General features: G+C 42.5%; 1 protein-coding gene across 1 annotated transcript in view; it reads right to left on the bottom strand.

Moving 5' to 3' along the window:
• Positions 1-16,152, bottom strand: part of Meiob (meiosis specific with OB-fold) — a 50,751-nt gene extending 34,599 nt beyond the window's left edge. Inside the window, exons 1-4 of the mRNA XM_028854697.2 lie at positions 16,046-16,152; positions 5,628-5,705; positions 2,498-2,555; positions 565-696 (exon numbers count right to left, since the gene is read on the bottom strand). Coding sequence (XP_028710530.1) covers positions 565-696; positions 2,498-2,555; positions 5,628-5,696 — 259 coding nt within the window. The 5' untranslated portion in view covers positions 5,697-5,705; positions 16,046-16,152. The remainder of the gene's footprint in view (positions 1-564; positions 697-2,497; positions 2,556-5,627; positions 5,706-16,045) is intronic.
• Between the last annotated feature and the right edge of the window lie 4,633 nt (positions 16,153-20,785).

The following is a 20,785-nucleotide window of genomic DNA, read 5'->3' on the forward strand; positions in this document are numbered from 1 at the left end:
GGTTTACAATCTTGCATCTAAGCCTAACACTGGCTTTTTTTGATAAGGATCAGAATTACTGAATTTTACTTTTCTGTGACTCCACTCAGCCAAAAACTTACCGCAATAATAATACTGTAAGAGGAACATTTTTAAAGTGCTGCTGGACATGGTAGCAGAGGCCTGTGATCTCAGCACTGGGAGGCTGAGGCAAGAGAACTGCCTCTTGTTCAAAGTAAGTGACCAAGGGAGCTTCATTCTGTCTCTCTCCCCCCTCCTCCCCTCCCCCACCCCTGCTGGTTTTTTGAGAGAGGGTCCCATTGTATAACAGCGGCTGGCTTGAACCTTGCTATGTAGACCAGGCTGGCCTCAAACTCATAGAGATCCATCTGCCTCTGCCTCCTGAGTGCTGAGATTTAAGATGTGTACCACCATGCACAGAAAAACTTTCTCTTAAAAACCAACCAAACGATAATAAAAAAGAATAAGAAACAAAAAAATTAATTATAAAATAAAATAGTAAAAAAAGAATAACAAACAAACAAACAAACAAAAACCCAAACAAGCAAACTAATGCCTACTTACCACACTCACCAACTTTAAAGCTCTCAGACAGTGGCCTGATATAATCTTCACTGCCCCAGGAGGATACATTCACAAAATGGTCTGGTGAGTCACGGATGGTGAAACTGAAAGTGTATCTTTCTGATCCAATATCTGAGGAAAAACCAATGCTTTTATATTTCAGGTAAATGTGACTTTGAACAAATGATTACCCAACAAAATAATAATGATGATGGTGATAAAATATTTAAAATGGTAGAAATGTTATTTCCTATACATAGTCCCTGCTTTATTTACTTTAGTTTTTGTTTGTGAGCTAGGGTAGAGCAGACTGGTCTTGGACTTTCAGAGATCTTCTTGATTACTTAGTCATCCTCTAATGTACATTCTATATTACACTATGCTCTCATGCATTTCCAAGTACAGTGTAATAAGCAGTCATGGTAGTTAGATCTCACTATGGCCCTTTTCCTTCCCATACCTGTGTATGCAAAAGAAAGTAACATGTAGACCTGAACAGTCCAGATGTTAGCTTAGATTTCCTGTTTTCCAACTGTTATAGTCACAAAACCCTAATTGGTTATTATTTCATAGGGGAGGCCCAACAAGATTAGGAAAAGCTTTAACCAAAGTCATAATTCATACCTAAATAGTTGTTTCAAAACAATCTGTGTGCAACTAAAGCACCACTAGAGGGCAGCAAGGACTTTTTTTTTTTTTTTTTTTTTTTTTTTTTTTTCTGTTGCTTTTGGTAATTTAAAAAGTAATATAAGAGGGATTAGAGCGCCGGGCGGTGGTGGCGCACGCCTTTAATCCCAGCACTCGGGAGGCAGAGCCAGGCGGATCTCCGTGAGTTCGAGGCCAGCCCGGGCTACCAAGTGAGTCCCAGGAAAGGCGCAAAGCTACACAGAGAAACCCTGTCTCGAAAAACCAAAAAAAAAAAAAAAAAAAAAAGAGGGATTAGAGAGATGGCTCAGCAGTTAAGGGCTCAGTTCTCAACACCCACATCTAGCAGCTCACAACCACCTGTAATTCAGTCTCCAGGGGATCTGACACCTGGGTTCAGTTCCCAGGACCCACAAAGGGACTCATAACCATCTGTAACTACAGTCCCAGGGCATTGGACATCCTCTTCTGGGCTCTTCAGGCACCAGGCACATGCAGACAAAACACTCAAACACATAAAACAAATAAATTTAAAAACAAAACCTAAATCTGCCGCTGCCTTCCAAGTGCTGGGATTACAGACATTCGCCACCAAGACCAAGTCTTCTGTCTCCTGTTGTTGTTCCATGTGACCACTGTCCTCTCAGCCTTGTCCTTCTGACACCTCTACCCAATGTGGAGGTGACCCACAGGTCCACTGGACAGTGTCATTAGAAGCATCTGAATAGGCCCTGCGTAGAGGCACACTTCTTTAATCCCAGCACTTGGAAGGCAGAGGCAGGAGGATCTCTATGAGTTTGAGACCAGCCTGGTCTACAGAGTGAGGTCCAGGACAGCCAGGGCTACCTATGTGGGACCGTGTCTCAGAATAAAAAAAGAATCATTTAACTTTTGTGTCTGCTGGATTCCTTCTTCATGGGTGAATGTAGGAAAGATCTTAGATAACTTAGTGACTAAGACCAGTAAATCTAGTTCCAAGTTCATACTCTTAGACACCATTGTATCTGGTAATATGAAACTACAAATTAATGAATTGGTAAATTTAATTAACTATATTGCTAAAGCCTTTAAAATATTGTTGGAGAATATCACATTAAATCATTGAAAATATTATCTGTCTTTATACATACACAGCCTTGAATTGAGTATGACCATACATGTAGAAGGCCTGGCCATTGCTCTTAAGGTATTAAACATACTAGAAAATATAGCCAGTTAAACATACTTTGTAGCAGTCGTAAGCCATACTTAATGAAAAAAATTAAGAAAGAGTTAAATAGAACTCAGCTTTTTCTGTCTGGAAAGCCTTTGACATCTGTTTTCCCAATAACTATAGCGATTATTTTCTGGAAAACAAAAGAGTAGAGAAGACCAATATTAAACACGGATGGAGATGGTCAATTTAATTTCATGGACTTGTTATGTTTTACCAGCTCTGACAAACATTTTTGACTAGGAAATATTTAAATGCATTTATCCCAGACAAACATCTAACAATCTTCATAAATATTCAATTCTCCAAGGAATAGTACAAAGTAATGAGACAGTTAACTGCTATTAGAAATATAATCATTTACTTAATGTTTCTACTTTATTTTCAATCACTAGAGGGAGCTATCAATCTTTACTGAATTATCCAAACACATGTATAATGCAATTTAATTTGCCATAGACTTCAAAGCCTTCCTTTGCATGGGGCTTTCTAACATAAAGCTGCTTAGCTGCTGCTGCTTCTTTTTTCTTTTTCTTTTTCTTCCTTCCTTCCTTTCTTCCTTCTTTTCTTCCTTCCTTCCTTCTTTTTTCTTTCTTTCTTCCTTTATTTCTTTTCTTTTTGTTTTTCTCTTCAAGATACAGTTTCTCTGTGTAGCCCTGGCTGTCCTGGAACTCACTATGTAGAGCAGGCTGGCTTCAAACTCACAGAGATCTGCCTGCCTCTGCCTCCTGAGTGCTGGGATTAAAGGCACTAGCCACTACTACCTGCCTGCTTAGCTTCTTATTCCAAATATGTTGGGCAATAATATAGACTGTAACAAACTTAGATATTTCCACTAACTTAAATCTTAAAATTCTAGACCTTAAATCTTGGAGATACTAATGTCTCCTCAAAAGTTTTAACGTTCTCTTCAGTGAATGCTAAAGAAAAATTAAATATTGCCAGGTGGCAGTGGTGCATGCCTTTAATCCCAGCACTTGGGAGGCAGAGGCAGGTGAATCTGCCTTGGAGGCCAGCCTGGTCTACACAAACAAACCCTGCCTTGAAAAAAAAGAAAGAAAGAAAAAAAATTAAATATTAAAAACCATGCTTTAAGAAATGAAAGTAGCCAGGCGGTGGTGGCGCACGCCTTTAATCCCAGCACTCGGGAGGCAGAGCCAGGCGGATCTCTGTGAGTTTGAGGCCAGCCTGGTCTCCAAAGCGAGATCCAGGACAGGCACAAAGCTACACAGAGAAACCCTGTCTCGAAAAACCAAAAAAAAAAAAAAAAAAAAAAAAAAAAAAAAAGAAAGAAAAAAGAAATAAAAGTAGCCTAGAAAAACAAAAAAGAAATAAAAGTATCTTTCTGAAAGGAAAAAAATTAAACTTTAATGAAGAATCCTAGCAACTATTTTCAACCTTGCAATAATTTGTGATATTTAAAATACAGTCAGGGAGAGAGAATCAGCCATGAAGAGCACATGCTGCTCTTGAAAAAGATATGTTCCATTCACTGCACCCACATGGTGGCTAACAACTGTCTGTAACTAGTTCCAGAGGATCTGATCCCCTCTTCTGACCTCCACAGGCACTGCATACATGTGGTACACAGGCATACATTCAAGCAAAAACACCCATAGACATAAAATAAAAATAAGTCAAATACACTCTAACTTTAAGATGATCACATTCTAGCTGAACAGTTGGCCATCTTATATTTACACACACTGATATTATTTCTTAAATTCCATATACATGCACATCTTACTGAATTTTGTTGGAGAAACATACTAATAGAAAACTTGAATAAAATTTTCTAATTGGGCTGGAGAGTTGGCTCAGTGGGTAAGAGCATTGGCTGTATTTCCAGAGGACCTGGGTTCAATTTCCAACACCCACATGGTGTTTTACAACCATTTGTATGTAATTCCAGTTACAAAATATCCAATGTCCTCCTTTGGCATCTGTAGGCACCAGGAACTCATGTGGTCCACAGACATACATGCAGGCAAATATCCATACACATAAAAATAAATAAAAGTTTAAAAAACTTTTTAACCTTTTAGAAAAAACAATTAGCAAATTGTTTCAAGGAAAACTATAAGGTTTTTTCACATCAATAAACTTTGCATTGCAAAGTGTTAATGTTATATATAAGTTTATTAATTTTAAGAAATCTGATTTGCAAAAGCCAGATAAACAGCATACTGCTTGGAAGTCAGACCTGATGGTTCATATCTGTAATCCCAGCATTCACAGAGGTTGAGTCAGGAAGAACAATGGAAAATTTGTTTAAGGTCAGTCTGGTGGTACACACACACACACACACACACACACACACACACACACACACACCTACTCAGGGACAAAGAATATGGTAATTTTGTAATTATTTTATAATAAATGCTTCATTTTATCAATCCAGATTTTATTTAAATAAGGCTCAGTATGCTAGGAATCTTTACTCCAAAATTCCACATCAAAAGTCATAAAAACAGCTGGGTGTGGTGCATACCTTTAGTCCCAGCACTCTGGAAGCAGAGGCAGACAGATCTCTGTGAGTCTAGTCTGGTGTACAGAGTGAGTTCCAGGCTAGCTAGGGATACCTGGTGAGATCCTAATCTCAGAAAAAAGGTCAGAGCAGCATGTTTGCAAGTACTTAAAATAGAAATTTTGATAATTTTCTTAGAGAATTGCTACTGTTAAATGAAAACAGTTTAATTTTATAATGGTAAATTTGAGCATTTACTAATTTTGTTATTTTATTATTAAGATAATACAAAAGACTTTATTACATTTATAGTGTGTATGTGTGTATATGTGCACACATGCATGGTGAACATATGATGGGCAGAGAACAACCCGTAGGAGTCGGTTCTCTCCTTCCACCTTATGTGTTCTAGCGATCAAACTTAAGTACCCAAGCTTAACATAAGCACATTTGTCCTCTGAGCCACCTTTTTGAGTAATTGCCAGTCATATCTATAATCCTATGTCTACTACTCTATAGATAAAAGGAAATTTAATTTACATTTAGCTGACATAAATACAGAGCTTAGGAGTATTTAATTTCTCACAATTATACAACTTCAGTGAGTATCTGTGTACTTGTCAATTATACAAACATCTGTCCAGTGAATCAGTAATGGTGATATAATGTAAAGTTGCTACATAAAGTCTCATGAGCACAAATTTGACTGTCAGAATAATAGTAATGGAAACCTACCAGATTAGCCATATTTGGATGCAGATCTGAAAGTGCAGTGAAGTTCTTCAATGCAAAGGAGCTTGCCATGCTTTAAATCTGTGTTTTAGGAAATATAATTTGTATGTATACATTAAATATTGGAAACAAATTGTTAAAAAGGTGTTAAAATGGTGGCATACTCCTTTAATCCCAGCACTCAGGAGGCAGAGATAGGCAGATCTCTGAGAGTTGAGGCCAGCCTGGTCTACAGAGTACGTTCCAGGACAGTCAGGGCTACACAGAGAAACCCTGTCTTGAAAAACAAAAACAATAAACAGTCGAGCGGTGGTGGCACATGCCTTTAATCCCAGTACTCGGGAGGCAGAGGCAGGCGGATCTCTGTGAGTTCGAGGCCAGCCTGGGCTACCAAGTGAGTCCCAGGAAAGGCACAAAGCTACACAGAGAAACCCTGTCTCGAAAAATCAAAATAAAATAAAATAAACAAAACAAAAATTAAAAATCCAAAAGTTAAAATTAGCTAAGGAAGCACTAGATATCCCCTGGCAAATTTTTATAATGTTGAAATATAACTAATTCAGATTTAACCTGTAGAAAATACGTCCAAGGGCTGGTGAGATGGCTTATTGGATAAAGCACCACAGGAGTTGACAACTGAGTTACATCTCTGGAACCCATGTAAAAAAGCCAGAAATGGGGTTCACATCTGCAGTCCCAACAGTCCTGTGGCAAGATGGGAGCCCAAGACAGGAAAACCACCTAAAAGCTTCCAGACTGCCCTTGAGTATTAGCTAGGCAGAAACAAGAGAGATCCTACCTCAACGAAGTAGGAGAGAACTCACTCCCAAAAGTTGTCTTGTGCGCGCGCGCGCGCGCGCGCGCACACACACACACACACACACACACACACACACACACGATGACAACGACAACAGGGCCTTTGAATGGCTTGTCTGGTAGAGGGGCTTGCTCCCCAGCCTAAGAACCTGAGTTCTAGCCTCAGGACTCCATATGGTGGAAGGAGAAAGCCAATTACAGTGCAGTGGGTTGTCCTCTGACCTCAGCACCTCTACTATGGAGACCACACCCCTACCTCACTACACACACACACAAAAAATTAACTGTTGGGACTGCAGATGGGATTAAAGGCATGCGCCACCACCGCCCAGCTGTTTATTGTTTTTGTAAGTGTCCTAGTATGGTGGTTTGAATGAGAATGGCTCCCATAGGCTCTTATATTTGAACATTTGGTTCCCAGTTGGTGGACTGTTTAGGAAGGATTAGGGGGTGTGGCCTTGTTGGAGGAGGTGTGTCACTGGTAGAGGGCTTTGAGGTTTCAAAAGCTAACACTAGGCCCAATTTCAGTCTCTCTTTGGCTCACCCTTCCCCTTCTCTCTCTCCTCCAACTTGTGGATCAGATGTAAGCTCTCAGCTATTGTTCCAGGGCCATGCCTGCCTGCTGCCATGATTCCTATCATGATGGAAATAGACTAACTCTGTGAGAAAACCCCCATTTAAATATTTTCTTTTAGAAGTTTTCTTGGTCATGATGTCTCTCCACAGCAATAGAACAGTAATTAAGACATCTAGCTAAGTTTCAATTTATCACTCACTAAAACTTTGCAAAATTTAGCAATTTTTAGTGTCATATAAACTTAGAATTTCAGGTGAATGATGAGTCAATATCCCATCTGAAAATTTAAATATTTATTAACATCAGGCCCTCCTTAAAAAGAAAACTACAAGCTAGAGAGTTGGCTCACAGTTAAGAGCATCTGTTGCCCTTGCAGAGGACCTGGATTTGATTCCCAGTGCCCACATGGTAGCTCACAACTGTCTGTAACTCCATTTCCATGGGATTCAGTGCCCTCTTATTACTTCAGTGGTTATCAGGCACACACATATGGTGCACACACATACATCCAGTAAAACACTCCTATATGTAAAAGAATAAAATAAAATTAATTTTATTAAAAAAATACAGAAAAACTCTAAACACCTCAACTCTGACAGTTATTTACACTTTTGAGGAAAGTCATTTTAAACACCTTTCTAGATGTGTCTAGTTGCTAAGTTCCAGAGGACTGAGGTGGCATCACATATATTTTCATATCTCTCTCTTTATTTTTGTTTTTTGAGACAGGGTTTCTCTATGTAACAGCTTTGGCTGTCCTGAACTCACTCTATAGACCAGGCTGGTCTTGAACTCACAGAGATCTGCCTGGCTCTGCCTCCCAAGTGCTAGGATTAAAGGTGTGAGTCACCACTGCCTGGCTTATGTGTGTGTCTTTATCCATTTTTTTTTTTTTTTTTTTTTTTTTTTTTTTTTTTTAGCCAGGGACTTCCTTCATTGCCCTGGCTAGCCTCAAACTCCTGAGTACAAGCAATCTTCCCATCTCAGCTTCCTAAGTCCTGTGACTACAAGTGTGCACCATTTCCCCTGACTGTACCTCAGTGCTACCCCTACACAGAAAGCACCAATAAAAAAAAAATGGGGCTGGAGAGGTGGCTCAGAGTCCACACTGACTGCTCTACCAGAGGTCCTGAGTTCAATTCCCAGCAACCACATGGTGGCTCACAACCATCTATAATGAGATCTGGTGTCCTCTTCTGGTGTGCAGACATACATACAAACAGAACACTGTATACATAAAAAATAAATAAATCTTAAAAACAAAACCAAAAACAAATAAATGGCTGTTTGTGCCTCCTATCATCATTACAAAAGGGTTTATGGGTGTTTTTTTTTCTTTTTTGCTCTGTGTGTGTGTGTGTGTGTGTGTGTGTGTGTGTGTGTGTGTGTTTGTAGTGCATGCATGTGTGTGATGTGTTTGCAGAGGCCAGGGGCTGACTAGAGTGTCTTCCTCTGTTACTCTCCACCTTTTTTGAGATGGGGTCTCTCACTCAATCTGGAGCTCACTGGTAGCCAGACTGCCTGGCTAGCAGCCCCTAAGATCCTCTTGTCTCCATCTCCCAGTGCTGGAATGCTAGGCATGCGACCTAGCCTCCCTTTTTACCTGTGTGCTAGGATCTGAACTCGGGTCCTCAGGCTTGTGCAGCAAGCACTGTACCCACTGAGCATCTCCCCAGCCAAAGGTTTTTTTTTTTTTTTTTTTTTTTTTTTTGGTTTTTCGAGACAGGGTTTCTCTGTGTAGCTTTGCGCCTTTCCTGGAGCTCACTTGGTAGCCCAGGCTGGCCTCGAACTCACAGCGATCCGCCTGGCTCTGCCTCCCGAGTGCTGGGATTAAAGGCGTGCGCCACCACCGCCCGGCTTAAAGGTTTTTATTTTAGTAAAAATTGAAAAATTCAACCAAACTGATCAACTTGATTTCACTTTTTTGTTTTGCTTTGAGATTAATCACGTTAAAAAATAGAGCCTCTGTGGTAGTTTAAATGAGAACTGTCTCCCATAGGTTTATGTGTTCAACACTTGATCCCTAGTATGGAGTCTTGCTGGAGGAAGTACATCACTAGGGTGGAATTTTATAGTCTCACCCTTCTTCCTATTCTCTCATTATCTACATACATACCTACCTATCTACCAACCTACCTACTTACCAATCCACCTACCTACCCTCCCATTCATCCATCCGTCCGTCCGTCCATCTATCCATCTGTCCACCCATCCATCCATCCATCCGTCCGTCTATATCTCTCCCTTCCCCTTCCCTACTTTTCCTTCCCCTCCCCCCTCTGCTTCCTGTGTGTGGATGTTGGAAATGTTCCTGCTCCTACTGCCTACCATGCCTTCCTCGTCTTGTTTATCTCTCTGTAACCATAAGCCAAAATAAACTCTTTCTTCAAGTCTCAGTTTGGCATGATATTATACCACAGCAACAGAACAGTAACAATACAGAATCTTTAACTCTATGAATGTCCTCATGCCAGGCTTTGTTCAGTACCAGGAAGTATCCCCGACACCTGTAAGGATTTTGTATTTCAGGTGCTTGTAGACTTAGTAAAAACTGATTTTGCATCCCAGCACCACTATTTTGTGGTCATGTATTACGACACTAATTATGTCCTCACATTAAAATGTGACTACTATCTACCTTGCAGTAAGAATTAGAAACTGTGCACAATGTGCCTGGATGTTCACAGGCTCTCAAGAAATGACATCAGTTCTTTTCAATAATATCCAATGTAGCAGGTTTTTGCACCCCAGGCCTTCCAGTCCCAGAAGAAACAATTGGAGATTAAGAAGTGTTAAATTTCTTACATTTCTGACTGGTCTTATCTAATTTATAATGCAATTTCACTTTCTGAAATTCTTGCCAAACACATTCACTTATCCATTCACCCATTCAGCAGCTATTACATTTTTTTTCTGGTTGAGTTGCACATGCACTGTGATGCACATGTGAAGCTCAGAGAACAACTTGTAGGAGCTGGTTTTCTCCTATCATGTAGGTTCCTAGAATTGAACTTGGGTCATGAGGCTTGTCTACAAGTATTTTTATCAGCTGAGACATCTCACTGGCCTCCTCAAAAAGTTATTAGAGAATCCATCAAAAGCATGGTGGCACACACGTAATTCCAGCATTCAGGCTCAGGCAGAAGAATCAAGAGTTAGAGACCAACTAAGCTACATAAGGAAACCCTGCACATACACACCCCACAAAAATAAAAATAAAAAAGGAGTTCTGGAACTAAAGAAATGGCTCAGTAGTCAGGAACACTTGCTGCTCTTTGTACAGGACCTGAGTTCAGTTCCCAACTACTACAAGGCAGTTTATCTGTAACTCTAGCTTTAGAAGATCTAATACTTTTTTCTGACTCTACAGGGACTGGTCACATACATGATGTACAGACAAAACATAAATATAAATAATCTTTTTTTTATAAATGAATCCATTTTATAAATGGCATTTTATAAATGGCATTTTATAAATGGCATTTTATAAATCTTATAATTTTTAAATTTTATAAATGGCATTTTAGCCAGACACTTGAGGTCAGAGAAGACAAATTATTTAGTGGGTGGTTGTGTGTTAAAGCACCCACCTGCAAGCTGGGCCAAGGTTGCACATGCCTTTAATGCCAGCACTCAGGAGACAGAGGTAGGTGGATCTCTCAGGTCAAGTCCAGCCTGGTCTATAGAGCTAGTTCTACAACAGCCAAGGGTACACAAAGAAACCCTGTCTTGGAAACAAACAAACAAACAAAAACCCACATATGCATATACTAAGTGGGTTCTCCCCCTTAGCAGCTGCAGGGTTTAATGGCTTACATGATATTATGTCTTTGAAGCTCTTTCAGTTCCCACTATCTGAAGTATATTGATGACACACTTTAGTGTTTATCCACAAAAAGTATCACTTACTTCACTACCTGAGTGCTTTGAAAAATATAAATTTCACACAAAATAGTTAAATATGTAAGTTCAGATATTATATAATTCATTATCAACTTCTATTTATAACTATATTTCCTTTAGGTTTTTGAGACAGGGACTTGGGTAACTCAGGTTGGCCTTGAAATCACTATTTGAGGTCCCAGTCCTGAACTCCTGATCCTCCTGCCCCTGAGATTAAAGGTATGTGTCACCACACTTGGCTATAATGCCTCCTCTTCTCCAACTCCAGTGCCATCTCCCCAGGACAAGGCACAATTAGTCCTCACATAAGATACCATCATAACCTGTTTTCTTTTTTCTTTCCTTCCTTCCTTCCTTCTTTCTTTTCCTTCCTTCCTTCCTTTTCTTTCTTTTTCTTTTTTGTTTTTTTTTTTTGAGACAGGGTTTCTCTGTGAAACAGTCCTGGCTGTCCTGGAACTCACTATGTAGACCAGGCTGGCCTCGAACTCTCAGAGATCCACCTACCTCTGCCTCCCCAGGGCTGCGATATAAGGCACGTGCCACCACAGCCCAGCATATAACCTGTTTCCTTATTTGTTCACATGTGCATTTTGTGATAGGGATTCAGGTCAAGAATCAGATTAAGAGCTAGAGCTATAGGGTGGTCACCAGAACTACGCCCTGAACCTACTCAGGTGTCTCAGGGAGAAACAATAAAAATACAGGGCCAGAAGTGACATCTTAAGAGCAAAGCCTCAGGACCTCTAGGTCTTAGTGAGGATGGAAAGAAAGAAGCTATGGTGCTGGGACTCTGCCAGCTTAAGGTTCCAGTGGGGCAGTGCCGCCACTGGTGACTGTTAGGGGGCTATGGCTCCACCAGAGACAGAACACTACGACTGTCTCTGACAGAGCTTCCACCCAAGTCTCCCAAATGGCCCTCCTTGAGCTCTTGAGCCCACCTCCAGCTTTAAAGGGGTGACCACCGGTCTGATGTGGGCCAGTTTCTCCAGGACCTTCCTGGTCTTTTGTTTATGGTATGACCTGGCCCAGACACTTCGTGCCCCTTTCTTTCCTCCAGAGAATGTTGAATTACTGGGTTCTTTTACTCTGGTGTGAAAAGAGAGGCTTCTGTTAACCTTGCTGAAAATGGAACGCAGCAAGCTGCTTGTTCTGAGGTGATGTCTAGCTAACAGGTCATCTGAGGACATCAGTCAACTCTGAAGGTCAATGATTTTCTAATTTTTAGGCTATAGTCAAATTTTGAGAAATTTAGTCAGTTGGATTCAGATCTGGGCCTTAAATAAATGAACTGTGAGCAGAGGGGTTGAGTGAAAATGGGGAAGAACTTTGCTGAATTTATGAAGCTGGTGAGCCCAAATATGTTTGTGTATGCATGCAAGTACATGTCTGTGTTTATGCCCACATGGGCTGATTGTTCTTTTCAGGGTCATGACTGTTCACCAGGCTGAAAACTAGGTGTCACACTGATGCCCTGGAGCTACCATAGAATTTCCCACCAGAAAAGCCATTCCTCTGCATTTTCTCTTTGCTAGTATTTCTTTTCCTTTATAATAGTGATGTGCACCTTTGATATCAATATTTGGGGAGTAGAAGCTGGAAAACAAGGAGTTCAAGGCCAGTCTTGGATAGATCAACTCCCCCAAAACGCGCGCGCGCGCGCACACACGCACGCACGCGCGCGCACACACACACACACACACACACACACACACACACACACACACACCAAGTTCTGGCCATATATCCTAAGCTGGCTTTGAATTTTTAATTAATTAATTAATTAATTAATTGAGAGGTGGGCATGCATAGTGGGAGTCAGTTTTCTCCATCTACCACATGGGTCCAAGAGATTGAACTCAGTTCATCAGGCTTCACAGCAAGCATCTTTATCCATTGAGCCATCTCACTGCCCCAACTAAAAAACCCCAACAACCTCAAATTTCTTATCCACTCGCTCAGCCTCTAGAATGCTGGAATCGCAGATGTGTGACACTAATGTCCAACTTTTTTTTCTTTTAACGTGCATGGGTGTTTTGCCTACATATATGTCTGTGTAACATTGTGTGCCTAGTACCAAAGAAGACCAGAAGAGGGTGTCAGATCTCCTGGAACTAGAGTTATAGATAGTTGTGAGCCACCATGTGGGTACTGGGAATTAAACCTAGGCAATCAGGAAGAGAAGCCAGTGCTCTTAACCATTGAGCCATCTCTCTAGCCCATTCTGCCCAATATTCTGCTTCTATTCTTTTTTTTTTTTTTTTTTTTTTTTTTTTTTTTTTTTTTTTTTTTTTTTTTTTTTTTGGTTTTTCGAGACAGGGTTTCTCTGTGTAGCTTTGCGCCTTTCCTGGGACTCACTTGGTAGCCCAGGCTGGCCTCGAACTCACCTGCTTCTATTCTTGATCCTCTCTATCTGTCTCTTCTCCACGTGACAGAACAATCTTTCAAAACGTAGATCATGTCACTTCCAAGCTTTCTAAACCTTTCCAGAGCATTGAGAATAAAGTCCAGACTCCTTGTCATAGCCTCTAGTGTGCACAGCTGACAGCCTTTGCTGCCTCAACCTCTCCTCCTACCACCCTCCAGTGTCCTTGCAGCCATCATTCCCCAGACCAGCAAAGGGTGGGGTCTGGTAGAAGCAGCTCCCTCTTTCCTCCTCCCCCGTCACAACCTTCCAATCCCCTCAGGACAGGCTCCTCTACATTAGCCTCAAGTAGAGGACTTTCCTACTATCTCTCCTTTGCTCTGTCTCATTATAAGGCTGCCACGTGAGATCAGAGCTGTGCCTTGGCTCTTCCTCTCTTGTAACCACAAGTGACTAGGTACTACAGGATCTCACACATAGTTGCTACTAATTTGTAGACTAAATTAAATCAAGTTCTAAAAAAAAATCAGTTTGTAATTTGAAGATAATACTGTTACAGTTAACTTTTTGGGTAAATAAGAATTCTAGTTGATACCCAATACTATGTTTACGGCATTTAAGTTATAGAAACAAGTAAGGTTTATAGCTTGCTATTCTAGGCAAAGTAAGCTTCCAGGGAACTTGGAGGTGACTTTCCTATGGTTTCCAATTTATTCTAAAGGTTGATGCTGAGTGAGGCCACTATAAGGAAGTTTTCTCCATGAAGCTAGTCCTATACAGAGTATCTTTGCAACCTCTAGACATAAACTACACATTTTGTAACTATATTTTATGACTAGGATTTGTTTTTCCTGCAAGAAAACAGTTTCCTTTCTTCTAAAAACTCTTAAATTGTTGGCCTCCTGGCCACCACACCTGAAAATCCCCCAGTGTGGAAACAGAAGAAAGGGTTAGTAACCTTCTAAGGCAGTTTAGATTTCTATCACTGCTTTTTAAAAAAAATTATAATTTGGGCGGTGCTGGAGAGATGGCTCAGCAGTGAAGAGCACTGACTGCTCCTCAAGAGGGCCTGGGTTCAAATGTGAGCTGCCATGTGGGTGCTGGGATTTTTCACAACAGTCTATAACTCCAGTTCTAGGGAACCTGACACCCTCACACAGACATACATGCAGGCAAAACACCAATGCACATAAAATAAAAATAATTTTTTAATTAAAAAAATTTTAAACAAAAATGTAGGGGGCCAGTAATATGACTCAATGAGTAAGGGCTCTTGGTACCAAGACTGGCAACCTGAGTTTGAGCATCAGAAATCACATGATGGAAGGAGGGAATCAGCTCCCAAAACTTGTTCCCTGACTTCCACACATCCGTAGTGCACCCCCATGTCTGCACACATACATAATAAATAAATTCTATATTATTATTATTATCATTATTATTATTATTATGTGTGTGTACAGGTGTGTACAAGAAGGCCAGAGGAAGAAGCTCACCTCTATTTTTCTTTGTTTTCTTTTTTTTTTTTTTTGAAACAGGGTTTCTCTGTGTAGTCCTGGCTATCCTGGAACTCACTATGTAGACCAGGCTGGTCTAGAACTCAAAGAGATCCTCCTGCCTCTGCCTCTCTAGTGCTGGGATTAAAGCCATGCACCACCACCACTTGCCAGCCTTATTTCTTTAAAATAGAGTCTCTTAATGAAACTGAAGCCAGGGTAGCCGATGACTATTAAGCCCTGGTGATCTCTCATTTCCAACCCCCAGAAGTGCAGCCATGTCCCACTTTTATGTAGGTGTTGGTATCCGAATTTATCTGCATCCTTTTACAGTAAAGCACTCATTCACTGAGCCACCTTTCCAGCCTCATTCAGTATTTTAACTTGTATTTTGATTATTCCAACTGTATGTCATTCTGGAAAAGGCAAAATCCTGGATATAATAAAAAGGCCAGTGATAACCAGGGGGTGATACAGGTAGGAGTAAGGGAAAATAAGTGGAACATGGGATTTCTAGGTCAGGGAAAGTAGTGTTTTACTCATAATACATACATATATAATATACATATACATGTATGTTTTACTCATAATACATACTCTATCCTGATATCTGATGTATTCTCCAGGATCTTATGTGCCATGCAATACATATTTGAATGCTTGCCCCCCAATTAGTGGAACTGACTGAGAAACATTAGGGGATATGGCATAGTTGGAGGAGGTGTGTGTTTTGGGGAATGGGCTCTCCCTTGCTGCCTGCTGCCTGCATATATATATATATATGGCGAAGGAAGGAAGGAAGAAAGAAAACTACAAAAGCCTGTCTCTGAGATTAACTGTTGACCTGGGACCTGGCAGGGTGAGGACCTGGGGAGCACGCACCTCCACATGTGAGGCGCCTGACTGGATAGAACCTCACAGTATGGACCTGACCTCAAGGGACCAGGCGACCTGGGACACCAACGTCCTCAGACCCTGACAGGGAGACACCTGACAGGAAATGGACTGGCGGGGAGGGACCAGGCCGGGAAGGAGCTGACTGGAGGAGAACGGACGGGGAGGGAGCGACCCGGCGGGAAGAAAAGGCCCCAAGGAGTGAGTCCTGACCCGCAGGCACCTGACAGGCCAGGGCCTGCGCGCTCCGCTGTGAACCTTCGGGACCCAGGTGCTCGAGACACGCGCGGGTGGCCTCTCAGAACTGCCGCGAGCCCCCGCGCGGCCGGGCGGCCGGGCACCACAGCAGGCCGTCGGGGCCGCGGCTCACCGGATGCTCCCGGAGGGCTGGCTGCTCGGCGGCTTCCGCCTGGCGCCGCTCACGCGCGGCGACTTCCACACAGCCGGCTGGGCGACCCACCTGGCGTCCGTTAGAGCGAGGCCCCGCCCCCGGCGCGCGCTGGCCCCGCCCTGACACACTAGCCCCGCCCCCGCCGCGCTGGCCCCGCCCCCGCCGCACTGGCTCCGCCCCTGACATGCTAGCTCCGCCCCCGCCGCGCGCTGGCTCCTCCCCTGTGTGTACAGGTCTACGCCCACCACCTCGAAGCTAGGCGCGTGTCGCTGTCACTTCCTGGGACTGGAGAGCTTCTTTCCGACTTGGGTGGCCGCCGAGGGCAAGTCGGCCTTAGGCGCTGAGCGAGAAAAGCCAAGTTTGCGGTCACTCGGAGACAGGAGCAGTTCCCAGGCACGGATGCAAGCGAATAGGGAAGTCGCTAAGGAAGCGAACGAGGCATTTGCCGCAATTCTCTGGTGGGGATCTGGCCTGGAGTCCCAGACTGGCTCGATCCCACTCAGATCAGTCCAGACCGGCTTGTTCCGGTTCAGACCGGTTCAATCCGTTTCAGACCGATTCAGTCCGGTTAAGACCAGTTCAATCCCCAATATCTGGCTCTGGGTTTTTATTATAAAACCATTTAGCAATTCGTGTGACAATCGCTCTATCTAAAAAGGACTTGAGCCACCATCAATCACTTGGCTTAATTTACCTCTTTTACCAATAAGGAAGAATTCTTACCAAAACAGGAAGATAAATTGGAAAAACCCAAACCCCAATGGTATGTTGAGCTACAGAGAGATGAAGAGATGGCCCAGTGGTTAAGAGCACATACTGAATTTGAAGAGGACCTGAGCTCCGTTTCCAGCATCCACGACAGGAGACTCAATCCTCTGCGACTCCAGCTCCAGAAGATCCAAAGCCTGACAGCCAACAAACATGGCATGCACTCACACAGACACACACTTACACATAGAAATAGAAATAAAAACAAAAATTTTTAAATAAAATAAAGTAGCCAGGCTGTGGTGGCGCATGCCTTTAGTCCTGCACTTGGGAGGCAGAGGCAGGTGGATCTCTGTGAACCTGAGGCCAGCCTGGTCTACAAAGTGAGTTCCAGGACAGTTGGGGCTACACAGAGAAACTCTGTCTTAAACAAACAAACAAACAAACAAATAAATAGAAAAAATAAAATGAGTAACCATCCAGACTTGGAATATTTTAGTGACGGTAGCTCTGGGACTGCAGTAGACTGTAGTGATCCGTTTTTGCCCCTAAATGCCTGATGCCTCTGTCTCTCAGAGTGTGTTCAGGTGGGGACAGAAAGAGAAGAAAAGGTCCTTCTGTCAAGTGTGCTGGTGCAGGTGAGGGTGTAGCTCTGTGGTAGACAGGTTGTCTAGCATTGGTGAGACCTGGGTTTGATCTGCAGCACTGCAAAGTAAATGAAAGACCAAGCTAAATATGCTTACTTTCCTAAGGAGTGTGTGTGTGTGTGTGTGTGTGTGTGTGTGTGCAAAAGCAAACTTGGGTGGTAGGCGTGTGTATAAAAGTGAATTTGGGGGCTGAAGAGATGGCTCAGCAGTTAAGAGCACTTAACTGGTACCCACATGGCCACTCACTAGAATGCTAGTCTCAGGGTAACCAATGCCTTCTTCTGCCCTCTATGGGTATGTGCATGATGGACAGGGAAACATGCAGGCAAAACACCTATACACATAAAAATAATACAAGTTTCGAAAAAGTGAACTCACTTAAAACATTTTTTACATGTGTGTGTGTGCATGTCTGTATGTGTATAATGTATTATGCTATGTGTGTGGATATCATGGGACAACTTGTAGGTGTTGGATCTTCTTTTACCATGTGGGTCTTGGGGATAGAACTCAGGTCACGAGGCTTGGCAGCAAGCTCCTTTACTCTCTGAATGTTTTTCACCAGCCCAAGAGGTTTTGAAGGAGGCCTGCCATAGCTGCTTGAGTTTGAGAAATGGGAGGGCCTCCTCGAACCCCGAGTCCACTTTCAACAAGCTTCTAAACAGTGCGTGACAGTGTATCACTATAATGTATGTCACACGGGCTTGTGACTTACAAGAGCTCTCTTGAAGTCCTTGTATCAGGATGAACGACAGCTGCCACTCAGTTTGGTGGTCGGGGAGTCCAAAGTGACTTCAGGTAAGAAACGAGCAGATTTGGAGTCTGGAGTAGAGCTCAGTGGCAGAGCACTTGTGTGCCATGCACAAAGCCACCTCCAGGAGCTTACTAAAGAAAACATGCTGGGGACTTCATGGGGTCCTGAGAAACCATCTGTCCTTCACATTCTTGGCAGATGCTGAAGGAAGTGAAGGAAGACTTCAACCACAGAAGACTTCATCTTTACTGCTGAGAAAAGGACAATAGACCATTTCTCAACATGCTTAATTCAGTGTGCATTAATCAGGACTCTCGAGGCTTGACTGCTCTACCCGACAGTTTCTGAAAGGAGAGAATAACTGGGGTTTCTCAGGAGCTATCGTGTATGGTGGAAAGTGAACGTCAGTTGTGTCTGTTCAAAGCTCGGGTTTGCCACTGTTAGCAGTGTTACTCAGGACTCCGACCTTCATCTTCCTCACCTGCAGAACCAAAGATTTAGGCAAACCCAGTGGGATGAAAATTAGTCCAAAAGTGCACACCCTGTTATGGTGATATTTTATTTGTACTGAAATGTTATTTTAATTTTATGTTAATAAATAAAGTTGCCATGGGGTCAGAGCTATTAGAGCCATAGCAAGAGCGTGATGGTTAGAAGAGCTAGGTAGATTTCTGTGTGTTCAGGGATACAGCCAGTATTGGAGACATATGTCTTTAAGACCTGGAGGGCGGTACTTACAGGCAGTGATGAGGCAGTCATGTGGTTGGGTTTAGAACCAATGAGAAGGCAGAACAGAAAGACTATTTAAACACAGACAAACAGGAAGTAGCTCTCTCTCGGGGAAGTTAGGAGCACTGCAGGAGGTAAGATTTTATCTCTGAGCTCTGACCTCTCGGCTTTCTCTTTTACATTGGCTCTGTGTTTCTTATTTTAACAAGACGATTGGTTACATCTACACCCTGTGGGAATAACGGCAGTGTGCTTGTGTCTGTCTTCATCCCTTTCCTAGCCTGGAGCTTTCTGAATCCATGCTCACCTCAGACCCACCCCCCTCCAATTATTAATGTGGTACCTGGTGCCTAGCTGGAGTCTGCTGAGCACATCCATTAACCTTGTATTGTGGGATGCTGACCTCTAGGCATGCTAATCTGAACAGCAGTGATACCCTGCACTCTGGAGTCCCTCACTCTAGAGTTCAGCCACCCTCTCACACCTCCTCCCAGCTGGCTGTGATTCCACCAAAGCTGCGTATGGTCTTGGGAAGTGCTGGAGTGTATACCAGATGGAAGATTAAAGGAAGTGGAGACTCGGGGCTGGAGAGATGGTCTATTTTGGCAGGTCCTGGTAAAAGAGCTAAATTAAAATTTAAGGGACAGAAACCAATCATGCATTGGCAAATAATTTTTCTTACATCCTTTGAGTAAGCTATTGGAATATATTCATTTTTGTAGAAATAAAATTCACTGTGAAAAGTACCTCACCAGGATTCTAAGTTTTGTATATATAGTATGGAAAGGTGCTTCTCAGTTCGTGCTTCAAATCCAAGATTTAAGGGACTGAAGAGACGGCTCAGGGTTCGAGAGCACTTGCAGCTCCTGTGAACCCAAGTTCAGTTCCTAGAACCCTTGGCAGCTGCCTTGTGAAACTGGAACTCCAGGCCCAGCAGAGCTGACACCCTCTTCTGGACTTCAAAGGCATCACATCCTTGTACACATGTGGCACATACTCATACACACACACACACACACACACACACACACACACACACAATTTTGAAAATAAAATGTTATTTTGATACTTGAATCTTGAGTCATGGGGTCAAAAATGGTCTGTAGTATGACTTTGCTTATTGTTTTATAGAAAATCTCTGTTTACATCGGTTGACACTGACTTCAAAAGGCTGTAGAGTAGCATTTCATGACTCCACCTTTTCAGTATCCTAGCTTATGATTTGACACGGTGTTCAGGTTGATTTGCTCGCAGTCACCCAACTCTGGAGCAGGCAGTGCTGAAGAACATAATGGAGAAGCCGTCACCCTCTCTGTTGGCATCAGAGCGAAGAAGAGAATTAGTCGGTTCAGTCACTCACATCATAAAATTCTCTTCCTCTTCAATGGTCGTCTTGGGCGTCAAGGTCACAGCTATGACAACATTTATTGTGGCTTCACAGATGGCTGAGTTTCCTCCGAGTTACACAATCTTTCATTTCTTCAATTAAATAAGTGGAAATGGACACCACCTGGCACCCCATTTTTATGATGTCAATAAAGCTCATTATAATTACACTGTGCTGTTGACCAATGGCCTGCTGGGGAGCCGACGGGTATTCTTAGGTTACCCTCTCACAGAATGCCCATCGCAGGTGACATGGTTTTAAAGGCTTTCGGCCACTGGTTAATAAAGACCTTGAATGTCATATTTTCATTCATGTTTTGCCAGCTCTCAAGTGAGATATATTTATATTTGCCTCATTCTCCTTGCATCTGTAAGGCAGTGGAGAAACTTGAAAATTCAAAACAAAACAAAACAATGTTCTAGAGGAAAAGTTGTGAACATAGCACAGAAATTCACTCACAAATCCATGTTATTCTTTTCTTTCTTCCTTTTTTT

The sequence above is a fragment of the Peromyscus leucopus genome, chromosome 8b (assembly GCF_004664715.2).
Source record: "Peromyscus leucopus breed LL Stock chromosome 8b, UCI_PerLeu_2.1, whole genome shotgun sequence".
Classification (NCBI taxonomy): Eukaryota; Metazoa; Chordata; class Mammalia; order Rodentia; family Cricetidae; genus Peromyscus; species Peromyscus leucopus.